Source organism: Mesoplodon densirostris, chromosome X (genome assembly GCF_025265405.1).
Source record: "Mesoplodon densirostris isolate mMesDen1 chromosome X, mMesDen1 primary haplotype, whole genome shotgun sequence".
NCBI classification, from domain to species: domain Eukaryota; kingdom Metazoa; phylum Chordata; class Mammalia; order Artiodactyla; family Ziphiidae; genus Mesoplodon; species Mesoplodon densirostris.
This window is the reverse complement of record NC_082681.1, coordinates 32,007,790-32,022,914: the sequence shown is the minus strand read 5'-3', so window position 1 is coordinate 32,022,914 and position 15,125 is coordinate 32,007,790. Positions and strand designations below refer to the sequence as shown.

The following is a 15,125-nucleotide window of genomic DNA, read 5'->3' as shown; positions in this document are numbered from 1 at the left end:
AGACTTTGGAGTCCCTGAGACTCCATTTCCTCATCAATAGAGTAGGGATGATAACTACTACCTTATCTAATTCACAAAGAGTTTTCTATAATGCTTAAATGAGATAATCCTACTTTGTAGGCTGTCACATACACTATACGAAGAAAAGATACTGGACCACATAATCACTTAAGGCCTTTCCAACTGTAATTCTGCTTTTATTACTGTACAACTCAGGAGCCACATGTGTAATATACCAACATAGCCAAATAAGGTGGGCTTATCCTTAATACCTTAGTACTACTACTGACTACTACCTGACACTTACATAGCATTATAAAGCTTATAATAGTACACAGCATCATTACTATGTATTCGGCACCGTTCTGAGTGTTTGGCATGCATTGACGCGTTAAATTTAAACAGCAGCAGAAACTGGTGATTTTAATTGACCTATTACAAGTGAAAAAGTCATACTGTGCCTTACGAAAAAGTTTAACTAGTGATAACATCAACTTATATTTCTATCATAGTGCTTCAAGGTGTTTTTCACAAACATCTTATTTGAGTCTTATAAGCAACGCTGTGAGGTAGATAGAGCAGGAGTTCTTCCCCCATTTACAAAGGAGGAAACAGAAGCTAAGAGAGGTTTAGTACCTTGCCCAAGACCACAAGGGTAAGAGCCAAAACTAGATCCCTTTGTCTTTTGACTCCTAATCCACTGTTTGTCCATCACCATACTATCTCTACAACTAAAATGAATAGATGAAAACTATGAATTCTGATAAACAGAACCAACATAATTTCTTACAAAGTACTCATCAATAGAAAAACTCAAGCCATTGGATTTTTTTTTTAATATGAAACTGCTGACGCTATAATGGAAAGTAACTTCTTGAATTGGTTTTGGCAAAAATACAGTAGGTCAAAGTATCCTGGTAGCAAGAAGTCTAAATCAGGAATTGCCCTTAATTGTATATTTAAGTTCAACACTTCAAATACAGATCCATTTGTTAAGCAAAAGAAACAAACCTGAACCTCAGACCAAGTTGCTGAACTACAAACCTGCTGATCATTTCTGGGCTAAGGTATGTCTTGTAGACCAGGAGAAAAGACAAACATAAAGAACAAGAGAAAGAAATGGCAAAAGTATGCTAACAGCAAAGACGTAGAATAAAGTATATGGAGAATATCTGCATTTCTTGAGGGCTTTCCTATATAGGTAACACCACTTAGCAAGAAGTATCACAACAGAATGACATGTCACCAGAAATCATCTTTGGGATCCAGGCTATAGGATTCTATTATAGGTCAAACTTATTACAGCAAGGTACTCCTAACTGTAAATCCTAATTAGAAGGGTCCAAGATAAGCCCAATTTATACCAATAAGACTGTACCCATAGTTTATGTCAGAATATATGGTCTGATTATAAAACAGAGTGCATATATTAATCAAGAAATTGTAATTAGAAGGGAACCAAAAATCTACATAAGTGCCCATTTCAGAAAGTAAAATCCATATACATTTCACCTCAATTTACACTAACCAAATCTGGTAATCCAAGTTAATACATACCTGATAGAGTTCTTCTAAATTGTACTTAATCGAAGTACTATTCTGGATAGCTTCCACTGCTTCTTTCAGTTTCTGCCATGTTTCATCTGTGTAGTTTTCTGGTAATTTAGGCTTATCTAGATGATATGTAAAAGGTTGATAATCAGAATAATATGTAGGATATAGTAATGAAAAGATCCATAAAATACTAGTATTACTGCTCTTTAAGGGTAAATTGTTATAAGTATTATATATAACTATTAAAGTAACCATTATATTCAGGCTTAGTATAAAGAAAAAAACTTGAAATGCCAGAATACTGTGTAAGTCATTTTGACTCACCTATTAAAACTGAAGGTGAGGGTTTTTTCCTGCTATTGACTGAATTGCTTCAAAAAATAAAAATTCAAGAATGACAAGTAAAAAAATAACAATCCTGATCCTATTCCATCATGTGTAAACCAAAGTCAACATGAATTTTGTACCTGAAATGTAAAATACTGAGTGCCTACTATGTACAAGGTACTTTATAAACATCTTAATTTTCCTAATAATGTCCTAAGGAAAGTATTATTATTCCTATTTTGCAACTGAGGCTGGAAGACTCATTTAGTAAGGCTTGCCCAAGGTCACCATAGCTAGTCAATGGTAAAACTGGGATTCTAACTCAGGTCTGTTTGACCCCCTTATTTATGTAGCATCTACAGGAATGAAGAGAATCATCTTAACTCATGTTATAATTTAAACTGCGTTTATGAGCAGAGTAAAATATAAAAAAAATTAAAACATCCAAACAACTCCAGAACCTATGTAGCACTTTCAGAATGGAAAGGAACATCTTAATCCAGGCTTTAATTTAAACTTCATTGACCAGCAATGAGTATTTTTTAATTAATACATCCAGATATGTTAATAATGTGTTTTTATTTTGGGAGGGGGAGAAAAAAACCCAAACAAAATCTCTGAAACCAGTATACAAATGCTTAAGACAAAATAGAGCATATTACTGATTTCCACACTAATGTTGAAAATACAAGCATGGAGAATCTAATTTTCTCAATACTAATATTTAGCCGCAAGGCACTGATCTGGTAAATATTACTTTAGTTCATTCATTTTACTTGCACATTTAATAAACATTTTAGCATCCACTACTTGCCAGTTAAGAGTGTCGAAAAAGTCAGAGAAACAGAAACACACTCAGATTAAAAAGTAATTCAGCTCAGTTACACTTTAAAAAATTGTTGATTTTACATTTGCATCAATGCATTCACAATACTCTCAAGCACATATCTCAAAAACTTGAAATGAGCAAATTTTCCTAAAAGCTGCAGGTCAGTACTTTAAGACCCATTTCAGTGATTAAAAAAAAAAAGATGTAGTAATTGTTCCTATCTTTAGACTAGTGGTACACAGAGTTACTACTGTGTATACACAGTATTTTCACTTCCAAACCCTACCTTTGGAAAGAAATGAAGAGATCATAAATACTTCTCTCCAACTATTGCTTCCACAGTGAGTTTCAAGAGTGTAGTATTCAACATTATAAATCTAACTATAAGTCTTCTTTGAACATGAAAAAAATCACTAGTCCTACCTGCATTTCTAGGGACTAGATAACGTGGCCTACTGAATGATAAAAATAAAAATCCCAGCAGTGCCAAGGTTCACTATGCACCTGAAATAAATAAACCTTTTTAGAATACAAATTTCTCACCTGTAAAATCCAGATCAATCATATCGATTGTCAATGTTATAAGGAATAACAGATTAGATACAGTAGGCTGAGACAGACCTCAAAATACTGCACAGAAACACCTGGTGTCTGCTTCAGCACAAGGATACTAACCACCCCCGGAAAATGAACCCTCCACCCAAAAAGGACCTCCCTCCACCTCACTGATAATGCATAAAACATTAGGCCACCTCTATACTGTTTAATATATTAACATAAATAGAGCACGTGACCACTCAAGTGTCAAATCCTTAGGTGATTATGGATTTTGGCCTTGGTTACCTTTAAAGTTCTTGATCACTAACTTCTTAGCAGAGCCAGGCTTGCTGTTAGCAAAGCTAGAGACGGTGGTAGAAGATTTGGCTAGGCCGTTTGCGTGATGCACCGAAGCCACAGAAGAGATTAATATACTCTTATTTTTAAGTTGCTGCTGCTGAGATGTTGCAGCAGTTGGTGAAGATGAGGAGGAGGAGGAGGAGGATTCCTCAGCCATCTTCGCATCAAACCCTACAAACTCCAGGGTGTCTTCAAAACGCAGCTTCTTCTGTATCGGTACGTGGCTGGGAGCAGCCACTGAAATCCCCAGGCAGGAGAAGGACGAGGTTGAAGGGGATGCCGAATCCCTGGGTTGTAAAGGAGTGGAAGAGGAGGGAGAGGTGGAATCAAAGTCTTCTCTCTCGTTACTACTGTTACTGCCGCTACTGCTGCTGCTGCTGTTTAACTTTCTCTTCTTGGCAGAGGTGGGCGGAGTGGTGCTGGTATTACCATCAGTGGCAGATCTGACCTCCTGAGCAGCAGCAGCAGCAGCTGAGGGATTGGGGGAAGAAAAACCTGTTGGAAACATGAAAATAGCGGGGTCAACAGGCAGACGAGCATCAAAAACCTACGTTTATATGCCTGAGTGCGTGTAGGAGAGAAGGTGGCAATGCTAGAGGGGGAAGGGAAGAAAGAGAGGAGAAACACAGAGGACGAGAAGGAAAGTGAAGGGGGGGCTCCACCGGGGGAATGGGAGGGTTTGGGAAGGAAGATAGGCTGACACCAGGAGTGAGCAGAACAAGGGGGGAGAGCGAATGAGGAGGCAGACAGGTAAACGGCCGTGCCGTCCCCCTCCCCTGCTTTTCGGGCTCTCTCCCCCCTTTCTGCAGGAGCGACTCAGTAAGTCTGTGAGGCTGCAGCTCCTCCTCCTTTTCTCCCTCTCTCTGGGAGGGGAGATGCCGTGGTTGGGGGGAGGGGGGAGGGGGAGAGAACCGGAGCTTGTTATTGTCAATAGCACAAGCAGCTAAAGATGGCGCCACTTCCGGTCACGCGGCGGCGAGGGAGGGGCGGTGTTAGTCCGCGAGAGTGGGGGGTGGAGAGCAGCACTGCAGGCGGCCGGGGGGCGGGGGAGCTGGTTTGTGGGGAGGCGGCGGGAAAGGGGCCGCTGAGGCGCCCGAGACGCTCGCGCTTGCTCTCCCTCCCCCTCCCTCTCCCGCTCCCCTTCCCAGGCAGCACTCTCCTCCCCCGGCCCACCGGTTACTTCCACCCCCTCCTAAACGGTCCCGCGGGAAGCTTCGCGCCGCAACGCCCTTACCGGAAGTGACTGAGCAGACACTTTTCATAGCGCCCAGATCCCGAAGCCCCCAGGTCCACAGGACTTGAGTGGGGGTGGGGTGGGGGAGGGAGAAGGGGGGGCAGAGAAGTGGAAAGGGAGGAGGGGGCGGGCCTTCGAGACACCTTCGGAGCTCCTGATTGGAGCTTCCCGAACGCGAGGCGGGCAGGGAGGGGTGGTGGCGGGAGAAGGAGCGGGAAGGAACCTGAAGGGGAGGGAAGGTGGTGACGGTGAGGGGCGGGGTGAGCTAGCTGGGAAAAAAGAGGGAGGGAGTAAAAGTAAGGGAACGGAGAATGGAAACTTTGAAAGCGATAAAGGAATAAGGAGGGGTTGCAAGGCGAGAGGAGTAACCCGAAATGGAGGAAAATAGAATCATGCCATTATGCTTAGTGCTAGAGAGGAATGTCATGACGTTAAGATACGAAAGGAAAAGAAAAAGAGCTTATATAGAAAGAAGAATGAGTTTTTCATTCGGTTGAGCTATAAATTGTTTCTCTTATGTCAAGGACACAGCTGACCCAATACTGAGTGTTTTGATAGTTTTCTCAGTAATGTAGTTGCAAATCCTTTTACATTCCTACCAGGAGCATTTTCTAAGATGGCTGGCTAGAGTTAAGGGTGCATTCTTTTTTAAAATAATTAATTAATTTATTTTTTGGCTGCATTGGGTCTTAATTGACGGTGGCTTCTCTTGTTGCGGAGCACGGGCTCTAGGCACGCGGGCTTCAGTAATTGTGGCTCACGGGCTCTAGAGCACAGGCTCAGTAGTTGTGGTGCACAGGCTTAGTTGCTCCATGGCATGTGGGATCTCCCCAGACCAGGGCTCGAACCAGTGTCCCCTGCATTGGCAGGCAGATTCTTAACCACTGTCCCACCAGGGAAGCCCGAGTTAAGGGTACGTTCTAAGGCCAAGAAACAGGAAGGTAACTAACACTTCTCCCTAACGCAATTCCCAGGACCAACCCCAACCCCCATCAGTCATTAACCCAGTAATTTATAGACTAAACAAAGCCACTTCTTTTACCAAATCCTGGTTTATACGTTTTGTCTCAAGACATTTTAGGAGAACAATATTGGCAAAAGTCAATCTTTTCTACCAATATAGTACATGAGTGCAAATTTTAAAATGAAGTAATCCTAAGAACAAACCTCTAAATTTGGTTAAATTAGCAACAATAAACCTTGTAAATCCCCTGTTGGGAGTTTTTATTTAACCTGTGGGTATTGGGGGGGAGGGGAGGTAGGAGAACACAATGTCAAATAAAACTAAATATGCCAACCTGTTGATCTTTCTAACTGCGGAAACATTCAAGGAGCATGTACTGAAAGACTCAGTATGCCAGACACTATACCAGGTCCTGCCATCAAGAAGCCAGAGGGAGAAGAGTCTCAAAACTAATTTCTATAACAGTACTATAACAATGTACAAAGTGCTGCGACAACAGTTGAAACAAGACATTTGAGAGAATTCTGGAATATTCAGAGCTTCACAGAGGAACTGAGGTTTATGCTGGGTCTCAAAGAGGAAGTTTCCAAAATGACACGAAGAGAGAGGGTGAAAGGCATCCTGGGCAGTGGAAACGGGCAAAGCAGGGAGTTGTGAAAGGGCCTGGCCTGTTTATGGAAAAATGGAAAGTGCAGTGAGGCTGGAAAGTAGTATGTCTGGTTGAAAGTAAGAAAAAGGAGGCTCAAGGATGCCTGGAACATGAAGCCAAAAATTTTGGAGTCTACCCTGTAGGCTAGGGTAGACGGTATGGAGACCAAACTGGGCTTTTAAAAGCAGGGTAGTGACAGGATTATGGATGGAGTAAAAGCAGTTTGTATTGTATAGTTTGAGATAGACAAATCAGAACCCTAAGAATAAATCAGTTTTCTTAATTTTGTTTACACAGGTCCACTTTTTATTTTTTATTGTCTTGAAAAGTCCTTGGTTAAAAAGCAAATCCTCCTAGAAAAGGCACCAACTTGGGCCACTATCAGCTTTGTGCTGTTTGATGACAACAGGCTGAAAGCAAGGCTCTAATGGAACTAAGGCCCCAGGGCCACAGAGAAGAGAGATAAGAAGCCTCAAAGGTGGAAGATGGACTCCTACCTGTTTTGAATGTACCGTGTTGTTGTTCCTGTCCAAAATGAGACTGTAAACTCTTAAGGCCAGGGAAGGTATCCGAAAATATTAAACCCTCTTTTATTGTGTCTCACATTTCACACGGTGCTGAACAACTGTGTAAATTCAGAGTAAATACTTACTGAGTTGAGTATTTCATTGAATGAGAATAAAATAATGCCATGTCTTCATAAGGGAGGATTAACTGGCTAATTTTCAGGACAATGATAAAGGTCATTCTAATTCATGTACTTATATTCCTTAGAAGGGTGTATGGATGGGCCAACTGATAATGGCCCAAAGTGGTACCCTTTCTAGGAGGATTTGTATTTTAACCAGGGACTTTTCAAGACCAAAAAAAGTAGGCCTTGTTCTAATTCATGTAATTATATTCCTTAGAAGGGTGTATGGAAGTGCTAGCTATTTTAAAAATTACAAAAATTAGTGCCATACAAAGATTAACTTTTATACTAACATACAGGATAGCTGAATCCTGTTAATATTCAACTACGTGGTAGTAATAATAGCTCCCAATCTGACACGGTTACCTAAGCCCTTCAGTCTTCCACATTACATGTTAGCTCTAAAAGCACAGATACTTGACTCTTGAGCTCTAGCTCACTTTGAATGACCCAGTAGTCTAACCTACTAGTTAAGTTTTCCATGAAATATCCTTAAGTGAGTTTTGTAGGAAAATATTTTTTTCTTTTTTTTCTTAGTGATTAATAAAAATCTTCCTTTTGAGGACTTCCCTGGTGGTGCAGTGGTTAAGAATCCACCTGCCGATGCAGGGGACATGGGTTCGAGCCCTGGTCCGGGAAGATGCCATATGCCACAGAGTAACTAAGCCCATGTGCCACAACTACTAAGCCCACACGCCCTAGATCCCGTGCCCCACAACAAGAGAAGCCACCACATTGAGAAGGCTGCACCGCAACGAAGAGTAACCCCTGCTCGCCACAACTAGAGAAAGCCCGTGTGCAGCAATAAAGACCCAACTCAGCCAAAAATAAAATAAATAAATAAATTTATATAAATAAATAAATTAATTAATTTTAAAAAATCTTCCTTTTGACATTCTACAGTCTTAATTTATTTTGTGCCAGGTCAATTCTCACATATTTAGCACATCTTAATACGGATATGTAATTTATGTAATTTTTTAAATTTAATATTTACATTTTGTGGCACAAACCAACTTAGATATTACTATGTGATGTATGAAGACCAGGACTTTGTGTCTTTTTGGAACTTTGGACCAATTTAAAAGGAAGAAAAACCCACATGGCTTTGTAAAACATCTTTTACATCAAGAATCGACTAATTGGGGCTAACTAAATACCCAAATGTTTGCCAACCAACATTAAAGATATTCTCAGCATTAAAATACATTTTTCAAGGTTAATTCAATGAAACCACAATAATCAAGTCGTGCAATGTAGGACACCATACAATTATGGCCATTATCAGACTAAACCCGATTGGGCACTTAACATATTCCATACACAGAATCTTTCATCTGGTGAGTTCAACTCATATCTTAGAAACAATAAAACTTCACAATGCCGCCAGATGAGGTACAGTTATTATTGGCCTTCTTTTAATCAAGTAAATAAATAAATCTGTAGCTATTTATAAAGGTAAGTATATGCATAAAGGAAGAGATACAAATAAAGACAGAGGACTATCTAATGTCCATTCCCCTATTTTTGTAGGCATCTCTCTAAAAAGGCAGAGTGTAACCAGTTTCCCTTTTTTGATCATGGAGATCCCCCAGGGTGCATGGTTTGGTGTCTTCTCCAGACATCTCTGAGGAGGGGTTTGTCAGTGAATAGTCACTCCTTGAAGCCTTGTTATCCATGGGTGGGATTTTCCTTAAAAATAGGAGATACTGCTTGCTCAGAAAGATGTTCCTGCAGCAAGCATTGTTTAAGAATGTGTCCAGAAAAGACAACTGCTGGGTAAAAGCTGATCCATGTTCTCTACCCACTTTTTGGAAGGACCATCTCTGAAGGAGGGAAATACAGAGGAGTCAAACCCAGCAGTGGTGACATAGTAAACATTATACCATAATAAGGGTTTTGTTATGCTATCAGTAGCAAGGGACTGCTAGGGGATGACCGAGGAGGCCAAAGCTTAAGCAATGATGATCCAGCTACACAATGTGAATTCACCTTTTGTCCATCCTGGAGTTGCTTTATAAAGCGAGGAACTTAATAACAAATGCTGAACCTATGGTGTTCAGTAAAATGTAAATAAATGGCACAGATCTCATGTTTTTAACAAAATATTTCTCTTCTATGTAAAGTTATCTCATCAACTGAATATTTACTGACTTGGGTACATTAACCATTAGAGTACTTATCTCCTTATCTCAGAGATTTTATCTACTGTCATAACCTGTGAACCATCTGGAAAGTAGATTTTTAAGGACCAACAGTTAGGGGCAGGCAGTTTCTCCTGGGGATTTGGGAGTGGGGGACAGATCAGTCACAGATTACTTCTTCCTTTGGTGCTGCCAAGCACTTGCTTATTATGGAGTTGCTGGGCCTATTTTTAACCTTCTGTTCACTTTATCAATGACTCTCACAGCCCTTCCACTCCCACCCTGCTTTAAGGTTTGATCTTCCAATGGCTTCAGCTTTTCTTAAGAGCAGGGCCAATTTAGGTTTAAATCAGAGGTTCCCAACTCTAACTGCACAACAGAATTGCCTGGGGAGTTTTTAAAAAAACACCTTTGCCCAGGTCTGCACCTAGTCCAACGGAATTAGAACCTCGGTGAGTAGGGCCTCAATTATCAGTTTTTTTAAGAAGCTCTCTGGGTGATTCTACATAACTCCAGGGTTGAGGCCACAGCTGTAGGTGAAATAAGTACCACTGTGATCTGAATGAGGCTGATAAGCCTTTGTATTCCTTTAATGCCTGAAATTTCACATTTATTCATTCCTTTTGATAAAAATAGCCGTCTTCTCTAGGAATCCTTTTTTCAAATGCAAATTAGCCAGGGAGACTTAGTTCCTGACCCTTTTAGGTGAATGCTTCTTGGGAACAAAGGATAATACAAAAGTCCTAAGTGCCTGGAGGTAAAACAGAACTATGTGTAGGCACTGCAACGTGGGTAGAGGAGGAAAGTTACCATCAAGGGAGGAAAGATTTCTGAGAGTACATTTTGCTGACCTCACAGTATTGCCTGGGGCCAACCCTGCTTTGAGAGGACTGCATATTTAGCATCAAGTCAAATTTGACAGCTTATCTCAGCGCCAAAATCATGTTAAAAGAAAATTTTAATTTTTTAAATAAGCAAAACAAAGAGCAGACATTGGGAATGTAGGTTTGGAGCTATCCATAAATGCCCAACTTTTGAATTATCACTCACCATATGGATGTTTCTATTGCCAAATGATCTGTTTTTCCTGATTCTATTAAATGTTCTTTATTCCCACAGATAGCATTATCTCTCTTGCCAATTCATTTGGTCATTCAACAAAAATGTATTGAGCAAACTACTCTGGGCAAGGCATGGTGCTAGATGTCATAAGGGAATACAGAACTAATACGAAATTCCATTTGCAGTTGATTTTACAGTTTTTCAAAGCACTTTCACACACAGTCTTATTTTATCCTCATAACCACACTGTGAAATAGGTCAAGTGCCATCCCCATTTTACAGATGAGAAACATGCTCAGGGCAGGAGGTTAAAATGACTTGCCAAAGTCACAAAGCACAGACTTAAACCAAACCCAGCTTTTCTCTAACTCCAAATACAGTACTTCCCATAGTTTATAATTTAGTAAGGAGACATGCCATAAAAATGTTTCAAGTAATAGACAAGTTAGGAAAAAAATGTTCAGAGCCCCACTCACCAGGAGGAAAAAATGAGGAATAATAAAACAACTCCTTTATGGAGATGAGCCAAATCACAGTGCCCAAAAGGAGCCCAAGCTTCGATTTAGTTCAGGCCATCATCAAGCACACAGCACACAGCACCAAGCAATGCACCTTCAAAGAGAGAGTGGCAGTTTGATTATAGAAAATCAGTCCATTCCCTGGCTGGACCCTCAGCCAGTGGCTGATCTTCACCAAAGGTTGAATCCAGCTCCTCCTAGCCAAATACAGGCAAACACTGAACAAACCTTGCCCGAGGACCCATCATGATCCAGTCACCGAGTATACAAAGACAATCCTTGCCCTCAAGCAGTTCTCAACTGGCCTAGTGGGCAAGGCATACAACTACAGGACAGAGCAGATAAAGGCTGGTAATAGGAACACAGAGAGACACCTGCACAGCCTAGGAAGGCAGGGTGTGGTGGGGTGGGGAAAGGGTAGGGGTGGGGAGTTAAGAACAGCTTCCAGAGAAAGTAAATTTAAATCCCAGAGGGTAAGTGTGAATTAGCCAGGAAAGCGGAGTGGGAAGGAGCAGGGGGTGGGGCACAAAAAAGGGAAATGGGGAGCACAGTTAAATCCTGAAGATGAGAGAGAATAAGGCATATTCAGGGAATTGCAAGGAGACTAGTTCTCAGGAGTAGTTTCAGTCTTAACCAGAAACCCTGGAGTGCTCAGGACAGAAATCAAGGCAGCATCCCAGTCTCAAATCTGGTACAGCAATTCCTAGGCCTCTTAGCACTGAGCCTTACTTCTATACCCTACTTGCTGTTGGACCTGTGGCTACTGATAATAATTCTTGCTTTGAGCCACACTGGTTCAGGAATTGGACAAGTTGGGCTCAACATTAGATACAGGAGCTCAGAATCACAAAGGGCAGGAGGAGGGGGTGATGAGGCTTGGGAAATAAGATAATGAGAAAGAAATGAGATGATACAGATGCACGTATGACCACAATATTGGACAATGCTACAGGAATTCAGACGAACTAGAGCAGGGTTTGGGAAATGATGGCCAGTGGACCAAACTCAGCCAGCTGCCTATCTTTATAAAGAACGTTTTATTGGAACACTGCCATACTCATTCAATTACATATTTTCTGTGGCTGCTTTTGTGCTAAAACAACAGAGTTCAGTAGCTGCAACAGACCATATGGCCCGCAGAGCATAAAATATTTCCTACCTAGTCATTTACAGAAAAAAAAAATTGCTGACCCTTGCTCTTAAATAAGCTAAGTGCTAAAAAAAGTTACATGGAGAATGTTTAGTGGTGGCACAAAGGATGAAGTGATTCAAAACACGCTAAAGATTTTCTGTTCCTAGTCTGCATCACCTTTGACACAGACCTCAAAGAATGGCAAGAGAATATTCTTCGACAGAATGACTAAATGTGGTATATTCACACAAGAAAATACTACACAGCATTGAAAAATAAACTGCAGTTACATGCATAAATCACAGAAATAATGTTACATGAGAAAAGCAAATCACAGAATACATACATACAATTTGGTAATTTTTTTGTAAAGCTCAAAAATAAGAAAACTCATGGATATATAATGTGATAAAACTTAAAATATAGAAGGGAAATAATAAACACAAAATCCATGATAGGGGACTGCTTTAGGGGAAGCAAATGGGGAGAATTTAGGTAGATTCAAAAGCATTGGTAGTGTTCTAGTTCTTAAGCTGATGATAGGTTCTTGGATTTTTGTTTTATTATTATGCTCCATAAATTACATGTCACACTTATTCTTATGTATATATTAAAATTATATAATAATTTTTTTTTTAAGTATAAAGACAGCAAGTGGTGATCAGTTGAACGCTAGAGCATAGCAGTTTGGAGAATGAATACCTGGAAGAGATGGCAAATGACAACTAGGACTGATTTTTGGAACATTTAAGCATTTCTCCTGGATTCCCTGAAATTACTCAGGAGCTGGAGGAATCGCCCTCCAACCTGGTAGAAGAATAGACTTCCCATGGTCCACAAGATGGGGGCTTGGAATTGTTATTTGTATACTAATTATACAAATCTGAACTTAATTTGTAGTATCAGGATGGTGAGATCTGGAAGTCTACGGGTTACCTGAAAAAGGGAACAAAGACATGGAAGTATGAGGAAAATCATGGCCCATTTAAGCAAATGCAAGCATGACCATGCTGTGTGACTGATGTGCAATAGGCCTACAGGGAGGATGGTGGGAGACGAAGACAGGCAGGGTTCAGATCATGACGAACTTTGTACGGCATGCTCCAGAGTTTGGATTCGCTCCATTAGGTCATGGGTAACCCACTGAAGGGCTTCAAGCAGTGAAGGGGGTAATACGATCAGCTGTACATTTAGAGATGTCCAGGGCTCAACAACCTTTGACTACAAAGTGAGGTGACAGCTCCCCCCAATCCCCAAAGGTAACCTCAGTTAACAGTTTGCTAATTAAAGATATTTTTCTATATATTTAGCTGTATACAGAGTTTTTGCTTTTTTAAAAAAATAGTTCACACTGTGTGAATTGTTATGTGACTTTTATTTCACTTAATATTATATCATGGACATCTTTCCGTGTCAGTATTCATAGATTTACCTCACCATTTTTACAGGCAGCATAGTACATTTAGCCTTCTGTATCCACCAGATCTGCATCAGTGGATCTGGAGGGTGGAATGTACTATACCATTTCAGGTAAGGGACTTGAACATCAGGGATTTTGTTATTCCTGCAGGGGGTTGGGGGGAGGTGAGGGCAAGGGGGAGGGGGAAGGGGGGAGGTGGAAGGAGGGGGGAGGGGGAGGGAGGGATAGGGGTAGGGGTGGGGCAAGGGGGTCCTGGAACCAATCCACTGTGGATACCAAGGGACAACTGTATATGGATGTACATATTCCTGTCATTTTTTAAAAATTCTAATTATTACACTTTCTTGTTGTTTCTTTTTCCCCTTTCTTTACTTTTGCTGGACTGACTGAATTTCCTTTTATCCTTTTTTTTTAAACTATTAGTGGCTGGGAAGTTCTATGAACTATTTATATTCAATTAATGGTTACCTTTTGGTTTTGTTTACTTATACAAATGACACACAAACACATTTTTGTAAAAAAAATACAAAAACAATATAGGATAAAAAGTGGAAGTGTCCCTTCACTGTTAAGTTTGGTGCACAGCCTTCCTCAGCATTTATGTACATATATATTTATATTTATACAAATAAGCTTTACTGTCTTTTTAAAAAATGGTATCATTACTGTACATGAAGTTCTACAATTTGCTCTTTAAACCTAATATACATTAGAGATCTTTTCATGATAGTACATGGAGATCTATCTAATTCTTTTTAAAGACTGTGTACTATTTGGTAATAAAAACATACCACATTTTATGTAACCATTCCCTTATTTTGGGATGTTTGGTTACTTCCAATTTTTTGCTACTACAAACATGCAGCAATGAACATCCTGTAACATATATCTTTGTGCATGTGTAAAAGTATTTCTGAGAAACCATATGATCATCTCAATAGATGCAGAGAAAGCTTTCAACCAAATTCAACACCCATTTATGATAAAAACCCTCCAGAAAGTAGGCATAGAGGGAACTTTCCTCAACATAATAAAGGCCATATATGACAAACCTACAGCCAACATCGTCCTCAATGGTGAAAAACTGAAACCATTTCCACTAAGATCAGGAACAAGACAAGGTTGTCCACTCTCAGCACTCTTATTCAACATAGTTTTGGAAGTTTTAGCCACAGCAATCAGAAGAAAAAGAGGGGCTTCCCTGGTGGTGCAGTGGTTGAGAATCTGCCTGCCAATGCAGGGGACAGGGGTTCGAGCCCTGGTCTGGGAAGATCCCACATGCCACGGAGCAACTAGCCCCGTGAGCCACAAATACTGAGCCTGCACGTCTGGAGCCTGTGCTCCGCAACGAGAGGCCGCGATAGTGAGAGGCCCGTGCACCGCGATGAGGAGTGGCCCCCACTTGCCGCAACTAGAGAAAGCCCTCGCACAGAAACGAAGAGCCAACACAGCCATAAATAAATGAATACATAAATAAATAAATGAAAATTTAAAAAAAAGAAGAAAAAGAAATAAAAGGAATCCAAATCGGAAAAGAAGAAGTAAAGCTATCACTGTTTGCAGATGACATGATACTATACATAGAGAATCCTAAAGATGCTACCAGAAAACTATTAGAGCTAATCAATGAATTTGGTAAAGTAGCAGGAAACAAAATTAATGCACAGAAATCTCTTGCATTCCTATACACTAATGATGAAAAAT

The 15,125-nt window shown here is 40.4% G+C and overlaps 1 protein-coding gene across 2 annotated transcripts in view; it reads right to left on the bottom strand.

The window, feature by feature from the left end:
• CUL4B (cullin 4B) overlaps positions 1–4,939 on the bottom strand; it is a 33,711-nt gene extending 28,772 nt beyond the window's left edge. The window contains exons 1-3 of one of the 2 annotated variants that reach the window (XM_060086919.1): positions 4,842–4,939; positions 3,554–4,102; positions 1,558–1,673 (exon numbers count right to left, since the gene is read on the bottom strand). In XM_060086919.1, coding sequence (XP_059942902.1) covers positions 1,558–1,673; positions 3,554–4,102; positions 4,842–4,869 — 693 coding nt within the window. In that variant the 5' untranslated portion in view covers positions 4,870–4,939. The remainder of the gene's footprint in view (positions 1–1,557; positions 1,674–3,553; positions 4,103–4,841) is intronic. The other variant, XM_060086918.1, reaches the window with a different exon arrangement.
• Positions 4,940–15,125: the final 10,186 nt, after the last annotated feature.